General features: G+C 44.1%; 1 protein-coding gene across 9 annotated transcripts in view; it reads right to left on the reverse strand.

Moving 5' to 3' along the window:
• Nucleotides 1-20,323, reverse strand: part of MBNL1 (muscleblind like splicing regulator 1) — a 222,324-nt gene that overhangs the window by 6,544 nt on the left and 195,457 nt on the right. For 4 of the 9 annotated variants that reach the window (XM_077290725.1, XM_077290721.1, XM_077290722.1 and 1 more), the window contains 4 exons: nucleotides 17,417-17,674; nucleotides 12,515-12,568; nucleotides 10,520-10,673; nucleotides 2,876-2,911 (listed from right to left, as the gene is read on the reverse strand). In XM_077290725.1, the coding sequence (XP_077146840.1) occupies nucleotides 2,876-2,911; nucleotides 10,520-10,673; nucleotides 12,515-12,568; nucleotides 17,417-17,674 (502 nt within the window). The remainder of the gene's footprint in view (nucleotides 1-2,875; nucleotides 2,912-10,519; nucleotides 10,674-12,514; nucleotides 12,569-17,416; nucleotides 17,675-20,323) is intronic. The other 5 variants (XM_077290723.1, XM_077290727.1, XM_077290724.1 and 2 more) reach the window with 3 other exon arrangements.

A 20,323-nucleotide genomic window follows, 5' to 3' on the forward strand; every position in this document is an offset into this window, starting at 1 on the left:
ACGTGGTGTAACATCATCGCCAGCGAGTGACATGCAAATAAAATGCAAAGCAGGTCAGCATTCCAGGGAAAAGGAGGAAAAGGGTGGGATGAAAGAGACAAAAAAAGGAAAATCTTTGTTACCAACAACATAATGTACTCATTACACACAAAGATTCACTTATATCATTCTGAACAAGTTACAATTAATACAAGTATTTCTATCATGTGCACACAGGGGAGGAACACATGACGCGGCCTTCATCAAAGCTACAGGGTACAAATGAGCAGCCTACAAATAATTTGCCTTTTCCGTCTTTTGCGCTTTGCTTTGTAACTGCAGCCCAGACAGTAGGAGCCGGAGCTGCCGGGCTACATCTGTTGTGCAGCAGCAATGGTTCCCACACTAACGAGCCCTGCACTATAATCTTCCTTCTTTTAGAACTGTAATTATACCTACATTTATAAAATACAGAAGTTGGCATACGTGAGACATGTTTTTAGACTCCAATTACCATCTGGGAAAATAAAGATGAAAAATTAAGTAAACCTCACGTCACATACACCAAATGTGTCTATTGAAGCTGATGGATGCCAAGAGTGTCCTTCTGGCATATTCCAGGCAGGAAAGCGCTAGTGTACCTTTCTTTTGTTGAGGTATACTTTATTTTTACAGTGGTGACCATCATTAAATGTAACTGACATTCTGCTGCATCAGGCAGAGTCGTTATTGTCTATCGCAAATGTTGGGAATACGATGGTATGTGAACAAAGCCTAAAGTTCCGCTTACCCCATACAACCACCAAAGAGTAAACTTTTACCGATTGTTGGTTGTTTGACTACAACAAAGGCAGACCAAAGAAATCGATGTGACTGGGCAATCCAAACTAGCTCGGCTGCCATGCTTCTCGGCAACACAAGTCCTGTTAACACAGGATATTGCACCACAGGGAATGATGATCTTTTACGCTGTGCAAACAGTCATCTTACCCAATGAATGAGGAAGGAAATCGCCTATTTACACTGCAAGATAATCATGAAATAACACTCGTTCCCGATTATCTTGCAGTGTAAAGCCCCCGTCGCACTAAGCGAGGTCGCTAGCGAGATCGCTGCTGAGTCACAAGTTTTGTGACGCAACAGCGACCTCAGTAGCGATCTCGCTATGTTTGACACGTAGCAGCGACCAGGCCCCTGCTGTGAGATCGCTGGTCGTGTCGGAATGGCCTGGACCTTTTTTTGATCGTTGAGGTCCCGCTGGGTAGCACACATCGCTGTGTTTGACACCTTACCAACGACCTCGTTGACGACTCAGACACCGACACATAGGTGTGCATTTGCATTGCCTTTTCCGCACCCCTCCGCTCCGATTGGTGGTCGCTACTGCGTTCTGATTGGCGGTCATGCCTTCAACAGAAGGCAACATGTGTCGCCTCATAAGGCAAGGCCGCCACCAATCAGAACGCAGTAGCGACCACCAATCGGAACTGAATGGGCGCGGAAAAGGCAACGCAAATGCACGCCTGTGTGACTACAACGTCACACAGGACGTCCCTCATCGAGGTCTGAATCGTCATAATAGCTGCCATGTGACAGGGTCACAACGACCAACGACATCGTTGTACAGGTCGCTACAGGTCGCCGCATCGCTGCTGCGTCGTTGGGAAGATCTCACTGTTTGACATCTCACCAGCGACCACATAGCGACGCAGCAACGATCCCTGACAGGTCGTATCGTTGTCGGGATCGCTTTAGCGTCGCTAAGTGTGACGGGGCCTTAAATGCCCCTTTAGATTCTGTTTACACGAATTTAAAGTGAACCTGTCAGCTGGATTTAGCTAAGCAAACTACAGGCATTGTCAGGTTAGCAGTGTTAAGCTGATGAACAAGCAAACGTTCATTGGGTGAAATGATCTTTTTTACGGCGCCAAGATCATTGATCGAAGTGGTGTTTCGTCCCATGGATACAGGACTCACACTGCTAAAAAACAATGGCTGTTGTTTAGTGTTGCCATTAAAGCAAACCTGTCAGTAGGAGTTTGCGAAGTAAACTACAGACAGTGTCAGGTTGCCGCTGTTATACTGATTAAAATGATACCTGGGATGAAGGAATCCGTCTTGTAATTCTTGTGTAATCAGTGTTAGAAGTTTTCAGTTAATGATATGCCCGTGCTCCGGGCAGGACTAGGCAGAATCTTATCTTCCTGCTCTAAGCCAGAGAAACCATGGAAAGACCTGCCCACAGGCCGCCCCGAAGCACAAACTGTCTGTCTCTCTGTCTCTACGATGAGGAACGTGTTTGTGCTTCGGGGCAGTCCGTGGGCAGGTCTATAAACAGTGACTCAGTGGCTACCACTGTAGCCTTACAGTGCTGAGGTCCTGGGTTCAAAGCCCACCTAGGTCAACTTCTGCAAGGAAATTGTATGACCTCCCCATGTTTGCCTGGATGTTCTCTGGTTTCCTCAGACACTCAAAGAACATATTGACAGGGAAGTTAGATTGCAAGCCCCAATGGGGACAGTAATGATAATGTCTGTACAGTGCAGTCCAATGGCGCTATGTATTAAGCAGAATAAATAAGTAATGCCAAATTTAGCTAAGGTGTAAAGTTAACCAACAAGTTAGTGATGCCACAAAATGAACGCCTCCAGTGTGTGCAGATGGATTTATATTTCTTTCTGTTAAATTTACATGAAAATTCTAAACAATTGTATAGTGATAGAACTATAACATCACAGTTCAATTTACCAAGTACAATCAAAATCCACACTATATAGGAATGATACCTCACAGACATATTTCTCTCTACATAAGTGGTATCAGACATGGATTTTGAGTGCAAGAATAAAGGTTCATCAGGCATATAAAATAATTAAGAAACAAAGCTGGCACCTACCAACACTTGCAGCGGGTGTCATGCACAAAATTGAGCCTGCCCATCATGCATTGCAACAGGAAGGTGGATTGAAAGGGGAAAGAATTAAAAAAAACAAAAAAAAACAACCCATCACACATGTTATTATTAGGAAAAATTATTTGTACAAGAAAGAAATGTGTTATTATGGCAACAGTGGCATAAACAGTGAGCATACTAAAATCACAGAGGAGCATAGTGGCTGATTAGGATATTTGTGGAGCAGAGGTACAAAGGGAGAACTGTATTACTGATCACCATGGTTGTTAGTGTCACAATCGCTAAGACAATATGTACTTAATAATCAGGACATTTTACACACTGCAGAGGTGGCACTATTCGACAGCAGGTATCTTATGTTTGTAGGTACAACAGGAAAAGACAGGTAATCTCTGTCATGCCAGTTGCTGCTGATCATAACCACTGACGTGCATGATCACTGACCTAGTTTCCTTTCATAACATGATTCATTTTATTGTACTAAATTATTAAAGGGAATCTGTCAGTAGGATCAACCTTCTCAAGCCATCTATATGGGCACGTAAGTCATAGGAAGCAGAATAGAATGACACCTTGATATCTGCAATCCAATGTCTTATTCTAGAGAAATCAACGTTTTTCTTACATGTAAATGAGCTATTAGGATCTATGGGCCAGACACTAATTTACCTAATTTACATGAGAATCTGCCGTCTGAGATTTTTTTTTTAGATGAAAGGAGTTGTTACCAGTGTGAGACATGTAATGTCTGCTCTCTGGATATACATGTCTCACAATGGTAACTCTCCCTTTCATTTAAAATAATCTCTGGAGGCAGATTCTCATGTAAATTAGTGTCCGGCCCATAGATGCTAATAGCTCTTTTGCGTGTAAGAAATAGGTGGATTTGTCAAGAATAAGACATCGGATCGCAGATATCAAGGTATCATTTATTCAATGTCTTTTGACCTACGTGTTCATATTGACGGTTGATCTTACTGACAGATTCCCTTTAATAACTATCATAGATCATACAGGTACACATCAACATCACCATGGGTCCTGCTGGGAATCTAATCCTGGGACTATTTCACAAAAATTTTGACTCCCCTACTTCCTACAGAATTAGAATTTATATATGATTGTTTCATGAAAAGGGACAGTATTCTGAGTGGATGAATTCCCATATACTAGATTAGAAAGTGTATGCCCATATTTAATCACTTTATTGTATTTCACATGTAGATATAATTTACACAAAAATGTTAAAGGGAACCTGTCACCCTCAAAATCAACGGTGAGCTAAGCCCACCGGCATCAGGGGCTTATCTACAACATTCTGTAATGCTGTAGATAAGTCACGATGTATCCTAAAAGATGAGAAAAAGAGGTTAGATTATACTCACCCAGGGGCGGTCCCGCTGCTGGTTCGGTCTGGCGCCTCCTATCTTCATCAGATGACATCCTGTTCTTGTCTTCACGCTGTGGCTCCGGCGCAGGCGTACTTTGTCTGCCCTGTTGAGGGAGAGCAAAGTACTGCAGTGCGCAGGCGTTGGGCCTCTCTGACCTTTCCCGGTGCCTGCGCACTGCAGTACTTTGCTCTGCCCTCAACAGGACAGACAAAGTACGCCTGCGCCGGACCCACAGCGTGACTACAAGAAGAGGACAAATCCAAAAAATAGGTTAAACCGCACCCTATGTCCCTTATAGCCTTCCTAGGCCTGTGGACGCAAGTCCTTGCCAGGGGGTCAGCCCAGCTAAAAAGTCCAATCCATAATGTAAAAAAGAGGACAGCGCCACAACGGTCAGTGATAAGAAAAAACTTACAGCTTTAATCTGCCAACTGCGGCGACGTTTCGGTATAAACCTTTATCAAGCACAGTTTGACACATGTTCCAACCACCATTATATATCCCAAGCACCACCCCTCATTAGAACAAAACACCAATAGGAGTATAGTACTACAATGACACAATACATCAGTACATCAAAATACATATAAATATACATAAAATACTTGTACAAATACATAAGCATTGACAATACAGCATCAGAAAATGCTGATTCTGATGCTGTATTGTCAATGCTTATGTATTTGTACAAGTATTTTTTGTATATTTATATGTATTTTGATGTACTGATGTATTGTGTCATTGTAGTACTATACTCCTATTGGTGTTTTGTTCTAATGAGGGGTGGTGCTTGGGATATATAATGGTGGTTGGAACATGTGTCAAACTGTGCTTGATAAAGGTTTATACCGAAACGTCGCCGCAGTTGGCAGATTAAAGCTGTAAGTTTTTTCTTATCACTGACCGTTGTGGCGCTGTCCTCTTTTTTACATACAAGAAGAGGACGTCATCGTAAGAAGATGGGAGGCCCCGGACCGGACCGCGACGCCCATCGGATCGGACGGCCCGCCCAGGTGAGTATGATCTAACCTCTTTTTCTCATCTTTTAGGATACATCAGGGGCTTATGTACAGCATTACAGAATGCTGTAGATAAGCCTCTGATGCCGGTGGGCTTAGCTCACCGTTGATTTTGGGGGTGACAGGTTCCCTTTAATGAGTATTTTTCACTGAGAAATTGATGGCAAATTGCTAGGATATGCCATCCCGTTATGATTACTGGAGTCTGATCAAAAGCTGCACATCCATTTCTGCATCCCCTTCTACATTTTCCAGGCATGCCTGTGCTCCAGACCACTGGACTGTGCAGGAAACTGCAGTGGGTCCCATTCACTTGAACAGACCCATGCTGTAGATCCCTGCACAGGGGGTTAGTGTGCGTCTGTAGTTCATAATTACAAACTAAGTGATATTCACCTACCGGTACACACATAGATCCAGCACAGGCTGCTCGACGGTCTGCGCTGACACAGGGAGAGGAAATATCACTGTTCCACTGGCCGCAAGGTGGCAGCAGCCTGTGATTGGCAGCAGCAGTCAGTTAACTTGAGCATCGTGTTACAGGCCGCAGCGGTTCTGCTGCTGGTGAAACAGTGACGTCTCCTTTTTCTATTGCACTTGATCCAGGTGAGTGCGGGTAGGTGCTATTCTTTACAGCTCCAAGACTCCTTGGAAATGTTTTTTTTTTTCCAAAAAAACACTTTTAATAAAGAAGCCTCAATGGGATTTCTCAATCTCAGTGGACAATAAAGTGGATAGACTCCCACTGGTCAGAAAGTGATGGCATATGCTAGTGCAATGCTATCATTTCATAATATTAGAATAACTATTAAATACATTGCATTGCTGATTTGTCATACCAATCCAGAGTCACAGCCTTTAGGCTAATTGCACACGTCCGGAATTGCCGCGGGTAAAACGCATGCAGAATTTGCATGTGTTTTCCCGCTAAATACTAGCGTTTTACAAGCGCAAATAGCTTGCAGAATGCTAGCATTTTCCAAGCGATCTGTAGCATCGCTTGGAAAACTGATTGACAGGTTGGTCACACTTGTCAAACATAGTGTTTGACAAGCGTGAACAACTTTTTACTATTGATGATGCCTATGCAGCATCAATAGTAAAAAGATAGAATGCAAAAATAATAATAAAAAAAAAATCGTGATATTCTCACCTTCCGGCGTCCCCTGCAGCCTTCCCGCTCATCGCAATGCTCCCGGCAGCTTCCGTTCCCAGTAATGCCTCGCGTGATGCTACGTCATCACAGGTCATTGCCGCGAGGCATTACTGGGAACGGGAGCATCGCGAGGAGCGGGAAGGCTGCAGGGGACGCCGGAAGGTGAGAATATCATGATTTTTTATTTTAATTCTTTTTTTGTTTTACAGGGATATGGTTCCCAGGGCATGGAAGAGAATCTCCTCTCCTCCACCATGGGTACCAACTGCACATGATCTGCTTACTTCCCGCATGGTGGGCATAGCCACATGCGGGAAGTAAGCGGATTAATGCATTCCTATGTGTGCGGAATCCCTGCGAATCCGCACAAAGAATGAACATTGCATTCTAATAATAGGATGCTTAATGTATGAGTTTTTTTTGCGGTTTTATCGCGTTTTTATAGCGAAAAAAACACGAAAAATCCTGAATGTGTGCACATAGCTTTAATGCCGTACATGCCAGAGCTGCATTCACAATGCTGCCCAGCTGATGCTCTAAAAGACCAGCATGCTAACCATCAGATACATCTCTAACAGTTTAAAGGACAGTGAGACATTGTGTCTTACTATATCAGATAACTGAGCTGTACTTGATGCAAAGGCTGCCGTCCATTCTTAGAATTAAAATCACCAGAGGAGGAATGCTGGAAAATTTCAGCACTGGATGCTGCAAAACTGTGACTGCAGCTCCGGACTGTAAGGGTATGTGTCCACGTTCAGGTTTGCTTCAGGCTTTGGTCAGGATTTTATGCAGGTAAAATCCTGACCAAAAATGCACCTGAGGTCACTGGCAGGTCACCTGCGGTGTTCCTGCGTGTTTTGCTCATTGTAGCAACATGCTGCGTTCTGAAAAAACGCAACGCATGTGCGTTTTTGCGGGAAAAACGCATGCGTTTTTTAATGCACAGTGGAGACGGGATTTCATTAAATCCCCTCCACTATGCTGTAACATCTGGACGCTGCGTTTTTGACGCTGCGGCTCAGCGCTGCGTCAAAAACGCAGCGTTTCCTGAACGTGGACACATACCCTTAGGGTACGTTCCCATGGTCAGTAAATGCTGCGGGTTGGACATTGCATACTTGTGCAGCGTCCAACCCCCAGCGGCCAGATGTTACAGCATAGTGGATGGGATTTCAAGAAATCCCATCTGCACTATGCATACACCGGCACCCACGGCTTACCTGCGGAGACAGACATGCGGCATGTCTTTCCAGACTGCAGCATGTCTATTTATCTTGCAGAGACGCTCAGGCTCCACAAGAGAAATCTCACCCATACAATGTATTTGACACAGTGATTCCGCACGGTTCAGTGAACACATGAAGATTCACCTGCATTCAAAAGCCAGCAGCACTTTGGTCAGAGCGGACATGTGCTGCATCCAAAGCGATGACCGTGTGCACCTGGCCTAAGACGGTTTCAAACTCATTTTTGGTTGAAAACAAGTGATGCAATATATTTCCAAGTAACTGACATATTTGTGTAGATTAATTCTATATGGAAGCAGTACAATGGTGAGCATACACTTTAAAGGCTGCAAACAATATTACTTGACCAGGGACCCTAAACATCAAGTTTCGCTGAAATTTTACATGGCCGTAAATCAGCAAAAAGGAGTTTTGGAAAAGCTAGGCAAGGGCTGTAAAATCTGCTGTCAAAATTAACTTACTGACATAATCACAGTTAAAGGGGTTGTCCGGCCATGGGGTACAAATCAGCACACTTGTAAATCCTGATATAGTGCGTGCAGTAAGGGTATGTGCACATGTTGCGGAATGGTGTGCGGATTTTTCCGCACTGATTTTGGTAAATCCGCACTGTGGATTTGCTGCGGAATTACCGCAGATTTACCGCGGTTTTTCCGCGTTTTTTTGTGCGGATTCTACCTGCGGTTTTACACCTGTGGATCCTATTGAGGAGCAAGTGTAAACCCCTGTGGAATCTGCACAAAGAATTGACATGCTGCGGAATAAACAATGCAGCGTTTCTGCGCGTTTTTTCCGCAGGATGTGCACTGCGGATTTTGTTTTCCATAGGTTTACATAATACTGTAAACTCATGGAAAACTGCTGCAAATCCGCAGCGGCCAATCCGCTGCAGATCTGCAGCAAAATCCGCAGCGTGTGCACATACCCTAAGGATTCTCTATTGCAGGTGCCAGGGCGGTCATACGACTGCAACTATGTGATCTGCATATTTCCGGCCACATTCCAACTACACTGTGTCCAACCTCACTAACTTCACTTGCATTGACCAAGGCTGCACATGTCTAGTTGGCATGTGAAAGAATGTATGCAAATCTTATACTTTCAGTCACATACTGCTGCTCCCAGCACCGAAGAAACTTGACAGTGTGCAGTCTGTGTGCTGTGATGATTCTAAAGTCAGCAGTCACATAGAATAGCTGTAGACTTGTACCCCAAAGCCGGACAACCCCTTAACTCATTCTGCAGTCTGCTATGTACAGTGTCCATATCCTTTAAGGACTCCAATTTCTCATTAGACACTTCAGACATATCTCTATACAATCTCTCTGTTTGCTGTCCTGGGGATTTTCTCTCTAATACCTTTTACTCCAAAAATATATTAGGAACGCTGAGTACATCCTATTTGTACACACCTCCAGAACCTTTTTAAACAGAAACCTTTGAAACCTTTTATATGCAGGAAATAGTAAGCGTCTCGTATTTCGATTCTAAAACATTATGTGGTTTTCTATCCTAAAAGGACACTCTCTGCTCCGCGGACATGTCGGTCCTAGTAAACACTTGCATTCCTCAAAACAAAACAATTCTGGTGGATCTTATTTTTTTTTTAAGTATGAATTGTGCTGTTCCTTTGTTATTCCTCTTAGAAATGCAGAAATAAATTGACAACTTGATGTTATTGGTGAGGACATAGGGGATTGCCCAGTTGTCACTTTATGCAGGAATGCACAATTCTAAGAAAAGGTGATTGAAAATAGTTATTTCATGTAGAATGCAAGTTTCTTATTAAAAAAAAAAAAGTCAGGAGTGGGGACAGGTCGCCTTTCAATGTTTGTAAGCAAGCAGGAGCAGATGATCAAAGATCTGGGCTAGAAATGGAAGCCAGTGTCATGCTGAGTACATGGGCTGTGGGGTAGGGAAGAGAGGTGCTACTAATTGTGTAATAGAGGCACTACAAGCAGCAGATCACTTGGTCCTTGTATTATCGTCAGCTAGGGTAAGTCCATAAGGGACGTAAATTGACTAAGAAAAATCCACATGAAGATTTGTTGCAAATTTTGCGGTGGATTTGTCACAAGTTAGACCCTGCGCATTACAAAGTGTAAAATCTGCAGTGAAAATCCACAATATACTGTAAGTTAAAGGGAATCTGTCACCAGGGTTCTGCTACCTTATACGAGAGCTTCATACAATGGTAGGGAGAGAGACCCTGATTGCAGTTTACCTTGTCCTTACTATATACATTGGTCTGCTAATCAGTGGTTGGACCAGGAGGCATGAGGGCAACTAGTCCAGCAGTGATAATCTCCTGCTGATAAAACACTGGTAGTATGGAAACAATAGCAAGCAGCCTAATAAGTGACACATCACTGAAATCAGTGTCTCGGCACCTACCTACCTGACAGATTCCCGAAATCTGCGCTGAAGATAAAACGGTGGAAATCTCTTCCACTTTGCTGGTGCTGTAATGCGTTCGAACTATAGAGAATCTGTATAGATAATATGCAATGTATCTGTCCCACCTGAACATACTCTAGCTGAAATGTGGGTCTCTCTTTACTACACCTGTAGACATCTCACACCATGCAGTAATATGTGCCAACGCTTGTAAGTCTTTTCATATCATACCCCGTCACTGATCCCCAGCCGCACTCATTTACACACGAATGTTAGAGACCATTCAGTAGATCATACCGTACATCAAATATTACATGGAGAACGCTTTATTTTCTAAAGATCAGATCTTACAGACAAGTCAGCAGTGTAACAGCTCCTTGTAGGCATCTAGCAAGCTTCCACGCTCAGCTTACCTGGTGGGAAAAAGGCGGCCTGTTGCTGGAGCTGCATGTTGGCAAGAGCCTGTTGGTACTGGAAAAAACCCGTATTAAACATTCCGGTGGCACCATTGGTTTTTTCAAGTGCAGGCCTCTTTGGTAATGGGGGAAGTACAGTTTGAGGAATTCCCTTCATTCGGAAGGAGTGTGAAGAATCCAGAAAAGAAATTAGGAAAATAAATGAATAAAAAATAAATAAATAAAGAGCAGACTGACATAATAAAAAGTCTCAGCGCTGAAGAGGGCTGCAGATGAGAACAAGTGCATTCACTGCAGACTTCTCCAGGACTGAGGGCAATGAGCCAGAAGCAGATAAAGCAGCACTAGTCTACAGTACTAATGGTGTGAACCCCACCCGGGGAGCCACGGACCCCTGTCATACACATAGGTAGCAGACCGTATAGGTGAATAATATCTGTACCTTGCAGGGGAAGGGAACATGTATAAAAAAAAAATACTGTGGAGCTATGTGGCAGGTAGAAGAATATAGGGCCATCATTTAGAAAAAAATATCCAAAGCAAGGGTGAATTGTCTGCACTGCTAGCTCCATGAAGGTCAACAATTAAAGCAACAGTTACTCTACAGAATGACTGAAGAAGGTAGGACCATGTACAGATAAACCCACACTTCCCAAACCTATCTACATGTAGTCATGCAGACTGTACCAATGCATGCAGGTATGTTAACATTGACTTACAAATGTTAAAACTATACATACATAAGAGTAGCAAAAGAGCCATGCCAACCACACACATATAGTACAAACATCTAGGTACAGTTTGACTGTGGTCTACACTCTGGACATACTGTATCTGCCGAGGAAGAACTGAATGTGGTAACTGAGGTACATAAGAGGCATACAGACTGGAAAACGTTCAATTAACACTTAACGAGCCATGATACCATGATGCAGAAAAGCCTTAGGCCGGGCTCACACCACCGTGTTATCACAGTGTGAGTGTGAGCCAATATTCTCGGATGAGGAGAAGATGTAAAAATACATGTCACAATCTTCTCCATTTAGTTAGTCTGTAAAATCAGACTGCACTCAGATGTCATCTGAGTGCAGTCCAATTTTTCCTTTGACTCAATGACTTGCATGGCCAAGTGTGATCTGCTAACCTGATCCAACTTTGGCATGCTGTCTACGTCTAAGGAAAAAAAATCGGGACATCTGGACGGCCCCACAGAACAATATTGGTCTGAGTGCGATATGATGTTTTATTGGATCCCACTTGGACTGAAAATATGGTCATCTGCACGAGCCCTAAGACACCAGGGCTATTTTAATAATCAAACTAGCAGTATGGCTGTATAGCAGGTAGAACAATATAATGATGCCTGATTTATAGTAATCCGACGTGCCAGCGATGAGAAACCAAGCTTTGAATATGCATGCAAAGTAGCCTGGGAGTGCATTGGGGGAGTGTTCATACACTTGGAGTACACTGACACCCCCCCAATGCACTCCCAGGCTAACTTGTCTTCTGAGCTTGATTTCTCAGTGACGGCACAGCGGATTATTATAGAAACGGCAGCATTTCCTTGCTGTATGGAGACCTATGCAGCCACACGAGGCGGCTTAGTAGAACCATCCCGACAGGTTCCCTTCAATGAGACATTTTAATAGCTTCTGCTGTTGCTATAACATAATATTTTGAGGCATCGTGGCATGCGACATGTTAGTTGTCACGCTAACGTTTGCTATATCTATGTTCAGATTAATATCTATACCAATGTAGCAGAGCTGAGTGGGGAGACCATGCCTGATCCCTGCAGTCCTATGTAAACCCATAGAGAACACACTCTGCTCCGTTGGTATACATATGTTACCACACTCAGTCTTACATCTCATTTCCTGACCATACCACAGAGAATATGCTACAAAACTACATCATGTATTCTATGTTTGTAACTTGTTTCTACAGTAAAAGCTACATGCCAAGCTAAAAGGTGAAAGGTCATAGTACCAGGTCAAAGGTTGCCTCGAGGTTTCGCTTCTGTGATTTGACAGCCGACTGAGTCTTAATTAGCAGGCAGCGAGCACATGATGGCAATGGGCCAATGGGGTTCAAGCGCATTAACATAAACAGCAAGCAGAGGTGCATCATGGGGGCAGCAGTGCATATTTTGGTAGGTGAGAAAAAAAAACAAATAAAAAAACAAATCATCCGAATGCCGTATAATAACAGGTAACAAGACTAAGCATGCACAATAAAGGCTGGATTGTTATTGTCATACAACGGAGAATCACTACACATTCCTAGGGCAATGGCTACTGGCGGATTCGCTGGTGCTCTCCCAGCAGGAGGGGAAACACCAAAACATTCTACATTTGTTACCAAACTTTTAAGGGAGTGAACCCAGCAAATGAGTGTAAGGTTTTGATGTATGGAGTAAACATTTGCATGCGTTTTGTATTGCTCGTATTCCATGCATTACAGGAATGGGTATATATATACAGTTATATACAGCTATATATACTGTTAAGCCATTACAATGCCTCTTAGCATTTCGGCTTATCGAGAAGCGTGCACTTTATTTCTGCCCTCTGTGCTGTAGTTTATTGCCTGTCTCGTGTATGGAGGAAACACTACACAAAAACTGAAATTTCCATGTCGGTCACTGCGACTTACAGTACCTCCATCACCATCCATTTGTCTTATAAAGCATTTACTTATCTTATAAAGTGATGGTGCTGTGTAACTCTACAATGTGCCATCACTTTATGATTGGCCCAACCTCATTACCCCCATGACCCTAAATATCTTCAGCAGTGCTCATGGCCAACCAGCTTTGATACAGACTGGCCAAGAGATTGAACCCGCCACCGATCATAAAGGAATCCAAGCAATATACCATCACTTTTGCACTCTGGAATACCCCTTCAATTGAGTTCCAGCATTGTGGAGCTATCCAGGGTCCTCCGGATCTGCCGGGCATATAAATGTCAAGCAGATTTGTAATAAGCCAGTTGGCGGGTCTACGTAAGGGCTAATGAACATGGCTGCAATATCGACCCATATTGTACACATGCTTGATATTGGCTTGTACTATATCTTCACATGCCAATCATTACTGTTTTTATCATGTATTCATACTGAATCTGTAAAAAAAAAAATAAAGAAGCTATTGTGGCACATTCTAATGATGGATATTTAGGGCAGGTGTATTTGCTTTCTGAGTGCGATTGACAAAACATCAGATTGCACTTGGATCAATGTTAGTCTATGGGGCCGTGCACATGTCTGATTTTTTCCTTGAACTGAGCAGTCCGATGAAAAAAACGGTTCATACCCTAGTTTTATCTGTTATTCGGATAGCACTTGGCCATGCGAGTCAATAATTGCTTAGAAATTATCGGACTGCACTCAAAAGACATCTGAGCGCAGTCCGATCTCTGTCCACTGACACAGTGAGAAGATGGAGACATTGTTTCTCCATCTTCTCCTTATCCGAGAGAATCGGATCACACTATGCTGACACTCTGACCACAGTTTGATCAGAGCGTCATTTGCACAATCGGGCCGATTCCCTTGGATGATAGAATATATGTTCGCCTGCACCGGCCCTTACACATAACATTAGGTTATTCCATAGGATAGGTGATAACTGGCTGATCGGGGCAGGGAGCTCTGACCACTAGAATTCCCACTGATCCCAAGAACGTGGCTCTGAGTTCTTCCATCTGAATGGAGTGGTTGCCAGACACATGCACCACCGCTCTTCATTCTCTATTAGACTGCCGGAGATAACCAAGTACAGCATTAAGATTTTTCTGGCAGTGCCATAGAGAATAAATGAAGCAGTGGTGCATATGGAATGTCTGGCCAGTACTCCGTTTCCATGGGACTCTGCAGGGACAAGTTGTTGGAAACAGTGGGGGTCCTCATGGTCAGACCCAGGATAGGTGAGAACATCTAAAGATGGGAATAGCACTGTAAAAAGATTTAAGGGGATTTATCCATCATCGCTACGGATGTTCCGCAGCCGTGCAGGTGTCACCCCTGTGGCTGCCTCGACTCCCGTGATGCCGGACAGATGCTTCCAGGAGGAGATAATAGGATGTAACTGGGTGCCTACGGTCTATAATACTGAACTGTAGAAAGTCTTTGTGCTGTTGTACAGGAACCAAATAAGGCTTGGACTGGCCCACAGGAGAACAGGAGAATCCTCCGGTGGGCCCCTGTGCAATAGTGGGCTACCACTCTCTTAGGCTGGTTTCACACGTCAGTGGCTCCGGTACGTGAGGTGACAGTTTCCTCACGTACCGGAGACACTGACACACGTAGACCCATAAAAATCAATGCATCTGTGCAGATGTCATTGATTTTTTGCGGACCGTGTCTCCGTGTGCCAAACACGGAGACATGTCAGTGTTCGTGGGAGCGCACGTATTACACGGACCCATTAAAGTCAATGGGTCCGTGTAAAACACGGACCGCACACGGACGTTGTCCGTCTGCAGTCCGTGTGCGTGCAGGAGACAGCGCTACAGTAAGCGCTGTCCCTCCCACATGGTGCTGAAGCCGCCATTCATATCTTCTCTGCAGCAGCGTTTGCTGCAGAGAAAATATGAATAATAGTGTTTAAAATAAAGATCTATGTGTCTGCCGCCCTCCCACCCCCTGTGCGCCCCCCCGCTGTTCAGAAAATACTCACCCGCTCCCTCGCAGTGTTCTGTGCCGGCCGCCCCTTCTACTGTATGCGGTCACGTGGGGCCACCGATTAGACTCATGAATATGTGGCTCCACCTCCCATAGGGGTGGAGCCGCCTATTCATGAGTGTAAATGAGCGGCCCCACGTGACCGCATACAGTGGAAGCCGCGGCCAGACCAGGAAGCAGCGACAGCCAACGAGGGAGCGGGTGAGTATTTTCTGAACAGCGGGGGGGCGCACAGGGGGTGGGGGGGCGGCGGACACATAGATCTTTATTTTAAACACTATTATTCATATTTTCTCTGCAGCAAACGCTGCTGCAGGGAACATATGAACCGCGGATTCTGCACCAGATGCTCGTACGTGTGGTACCCAGCACGGTGCGTTTGGTACCCAGTGGGTACACGGGCGGCACACGTGTGCCGCAAGTGTGCCACACTGATGTACACAAGAAACGTAGGGGCACACGGACACGGATAACTCCGGTACCGAATTTTCCGGTACCGGAATTATCTGGACGTGTGGGACAGCCCTTACACTTGGCACAATATACATGAATCACTATGTACAGACAGAGGCGGCATCCTATTCATGTAACAATCTGCTATAGAATCTGTGATTGAGGATAATGTCACATTTACATGTAGCTGAAATGTGGGGCCCTGGAGTTGGTGACTGGTGGGCCCTTGGCACCCCAGTCTGACACTGAAGGCCCTAGATCTACTCCCAGAATGGAAGTCAAAGAAGGAGCGAGACCCTGGATAAATCCACAGAGCAGAACCCCGGGGAGACTTTGGGAGGAGGAGCAGTAGAAGCTTTCAGTTTTTGCCCAGTGTTACGCTGTAATAAGTTCTGCCTGTGTGTATGGTGCAGGTGTCGTCTTCAAAGCAACCGTTACTCCTGGAGTTTCCTACAGAGACTGAAGTGTTATGGAGGTTTGGGGAGTCCCACGCTCACCAACCACACCGAGCAGCAGATAAAGACCTGACCGGGAGATTAATATCTCACACTAGGATGAGCTTCAAGTAGGAAAAACCTGTGCTCTGTATAATGCATTAATGGAAGTCATAGAAGGACACTGACAGGTTGGAAATGAAGTCACCAAAATTCACAACAGCCATTGTCAGAGTCTAACATCCCTCTGAATTCTGATGACCTGTGTGCAAGTGTTATGGAAGGCAAGAAAGACTGGGACATAATCCATTAGTATATCCAGCACAGGCACACGTCTCCTTCTGCAGTGTTATATTGCCCAATAGGTTATCATAATAAAGCTGTCCAAGCAAGCTCTCCTCCTTGTCTTGTGTTATGGCTGGTGCAGCTGAAAATGTTACTTACACGGCATAATGTATTGCAGAAGGGACACACAGCTGTAGGCACGCTCGGTAATACTGCAATGCTGCACATATTTATATACTACATAACTGTACTTCTGTCAATGACATATACAATAACACAAGAACAAGTCTGCAATACAGTACTGCGCGCTCTATGGTGCAAAGGACGGATACTAAATCCACTGACTATACATTATAGATGTAGCAGAGCTGAATCTGCTCCATAAGTGCGCTGCTTGTACATTTTTAAAGAAGAACTCCAAAGTTTTTATCCTCTTAATATATTGCAATCATCATATTATAAGGCGCTGTGTATAATTGCTCAGTTTTCCATTTCACAGAGCTAATTCTTTTCTTCTCCATTTGATTAAAAAAAATTCCCTGCACGAGTTATCATGAGAACTACAATTCTACTCAACGCAAAGGCCCTGGCAGTGGAGAGGAGCGGCGCAGCCGGGTCAGGAGTTGAAGAGGAGGTGAAGCTGGGCTGCCAAGGACTTTGCAGTGTGATGTAGTATTGTAGTTCCAATGATGATTCATGCAGGGAAAAGAAACATTCTACATAGAGCTTAGAAGCATTCAGCTAGCCTGTTTTTAAGTACTTGATGTCATAGTCATAATGGAAAAAGAGTAATTGAATAAAAGAGTAAACTGGCTAGAAGGGCCAAATGAGCAATTGTAAGTACACAGTGCTGTATAATATGATGATGGCATAAAACTTTGATAGAAATGTTTCTTAAATTAAGTCATTTACTTATGAAATAACACTTTGTGCTCTGCTACATCTCACTAATTCAGTGCTGTGATATCTGTGCTTTTCCCAATACGTGACTATAATTCTGATATATTGGGCACAGTGGACAGCGTAAACTTACCATGGCTGCTGCGGTTGCTGCTGCCTGAGCAGCTGCAGCCTGGTTGACCTGGTATTGTGCAGCCTTTATCTTGGCTTGCAAATGTGCAGGGGGGTGGAAGTATTTGCACTTTTCCCGTGAACATCTTCCTTTAATATAATCCATACACACAGTGACAGTGTTGTCGTTGGTGTCGATCATTGCACTCTCAGCTGGGTGTGCGAACCTGCATTCATTTTCTCCCCTGTTACAGTTGCCACGCTGATACTCTCGGCATACCTGGAAACACATCAGCAGAAAGCATTACCTGGATGGACACAACTGCAAACCCACAGATAAAGGGACACCGATGCCATCGTGTTATGGATCCAGCACATGTCTATCAGCACGGTCTTATTTGTTTCAAGGCAGTTAAAAAGTACTGCTATCTATTTTGACAAACTGTTTCAGTCATTTAATCTAAAGATCCAAAAGTAAAGACTATCCAGAACAAACAAGCTTTTAACATTTTAGGTACGAGGACATCCCATTGAGGAGGATGAGTGAAACTCCAGATCAGTGCTGAAGAAAAACTGCAATTTGTGTGGACAGCCACTAGAGGGATCTCTAAGCCTTCTGTAAAATGTTTGTATTTCAATAAAGGAGCCCATGCAGCTGAAATAATCTCATTCAGACGAACACAACTGATTGGTTGTGGTAAAATCTGCAACGAATCTTTGTAGTGAATATCCCTTTAATGTATGAACCTTGGCTATCCTTGATATGTGTTATATGCAAACTTTTTTTCATTTGTGCAGATTCTATATATTCAATATTTATTTTTCACTGTGAATTTATGATGACTTGATTAAAAACATATTGCAGTTCTGTGCAGTTTCATGTAAATGTATCATAATGCTATATATTTCCAGAAATCTAGCTATAAAAGAACTGTCAATCATAGTTGCTGCATGTGCTGTGGGCTATTGGCTCTCGGTTATACACTTCTGATTCATCCTCTTCATACCGAGTTAGGCTACTTTCACACTTCCGTCTTTTGTCCTCCGTCGCAATTCGTCGTTATGGTCAAAAAACGGATCCTGCAAATGTGCTTGCAGAATGAGTTTTTTCACCATAGACTTGTATCAGCGACGGATCGCGACGGAGGGGCAAACGTCGCATCCTTCGTGCGATGGATCCGTCGTGTTTTGGTGGACGCGACGCACAAAAAAAGTTCAATGTAACGTTTTTTTGTGCGACGTGTCCGCCATTTCCGACCGCGCATGCGCGGCAGGAACTCCGCCCCCTCCTCCCAGCTCATCACAATGGGCAGCGGATGCGTTGTAAAACTGCATCCGCTGCCCACGTTGTGCTAAATTTAGCACAACGTCCGTCGGTACGTCGGGCCGATGGTGTGTGACGGCCCCGTACCGACGGATGAGTGAAAGTAGCATTAGTCCGCAGTGGTTATATACATCCGACATTCATGGTCCAAGTCTGGACTGCAAAGTCCGGACTGGCTGAGGACCATAGTCAGTCTGGATGGTCCATACAGGACTATGATTGTTGGAGTAGTGAAAACGGCCTTGAAGGGGAACCTGTCATTAGATGCATACTAACAGCGGTCAGCTTGAATCTGAGTCTGGATGCGCCATTGCAGTCAGGCATGATGTAATCTGAAAAGTTGAGGCAAACTTAGTTTGAAAAGCCACTCAGGGACTCTAGAGATGTGACTAGTCAATTGACGTCCCTGGCCAGCTTCTTTCTGTCCCATTCCAGTTGATTGACAGGTCCCTCCCATGTGTGTACATAGGGCGTCAATCAGCTAGAGTGGGGCGGGACGGCTATTCAGACTTTGGGGCCAGCACATCAAAGTGTTTACCCCAGAAAACTGGAATAAAACATTTTGAATAGCTGCACAATGTTTGCTTTTTCACATCAGTTTCAATCAGTTCCACAAAAATGATCTAAGCTGCGGAGGAGTCAGCAGAGGATGGGTAGTGGCTATGTCCCCTGACGAAGCCGTCCCTGTAACGGCGATACGCGTGGGGTCTTTTCCCCATAGTCATCCCTGCCTCTTGCTACTCTGTCCTTACGGCGGTACTGCAGTGCTCTGCCTTGTACCATCTCTATGGCTGGACCTGGGACCTTCACACATACTATTGGTGTACGGTAACTATAGTCCTGGTCCGTATAGGACACTCAGCGCATCCACATACATCTTATGTGTATTTGGGCTGTATGTTACTATTCCATATAAGTGGCTATATAGTTTCGCTGGCATACAGGTACTGACTGTACTTTTATTGGATACTCAGCCTGTTGGGACAGGGTCTTTTCCTTCTTACCCTGATGTCTATGGGCAATATATATGTATACATTTTTTTCTCTTACTCTGAAGGTTTGTAGATATCCAAGAGGCCAAACTGTATAGGGCAATTTTGCATTGCATCCTGTTTCCTTATCATGATATTGACTCTTTACTATATGTCATTTATCACTTGTGTATCATAAGGGCAGGTGCCCCTCTTTGTTGCGATTGTCATCTCTTCGGGATTATTATGGGGATTTTTGTATTTCACTGGTTTTAAATGTTTTTATTGTTAATCAATTAAAGTTTGCCTCTTTCATGTTCAAATATATACTGTGGTGTGCAGTTTTTTGGAGTGGCTCTTTTTCTTTTCTGTTTTGGGATTTATAGAAATCTCTCGCCCGCGGAGCTTTTTTACCAAGCGTAAACTGACCTGCCGAGCGGGTTTAAAACTGGCAGCATGTCAATTTCTATGGCAGGTACGATGAGTTTTCAGTGCAGATTTTTTCCAACAAAATTAAATAAAATGTGGAGAATATGAAAAAAAAAACCGCATGTAATCCGCACATGACTGCATTAATAGAGTTTTGTCAAAGCCAAATACCAGGAAGGGTCAAAAAGTAAGCAGCTTTGATTAA

Source organism: Ranitomeya variabilis, chromosome 2 (assembly GCF_051348905.1).
Source record: "Ranitomeya variabilis isolate aRanVar5 chromosome 2, aRanVar5.hap1, whole genome shotgun sequence".
NCBI lineage: Eukaryota > Metazoa > Chordata > Amphibia > Anura > Dendrobatidae > Ranitomeya > Ranitomeya variabilis.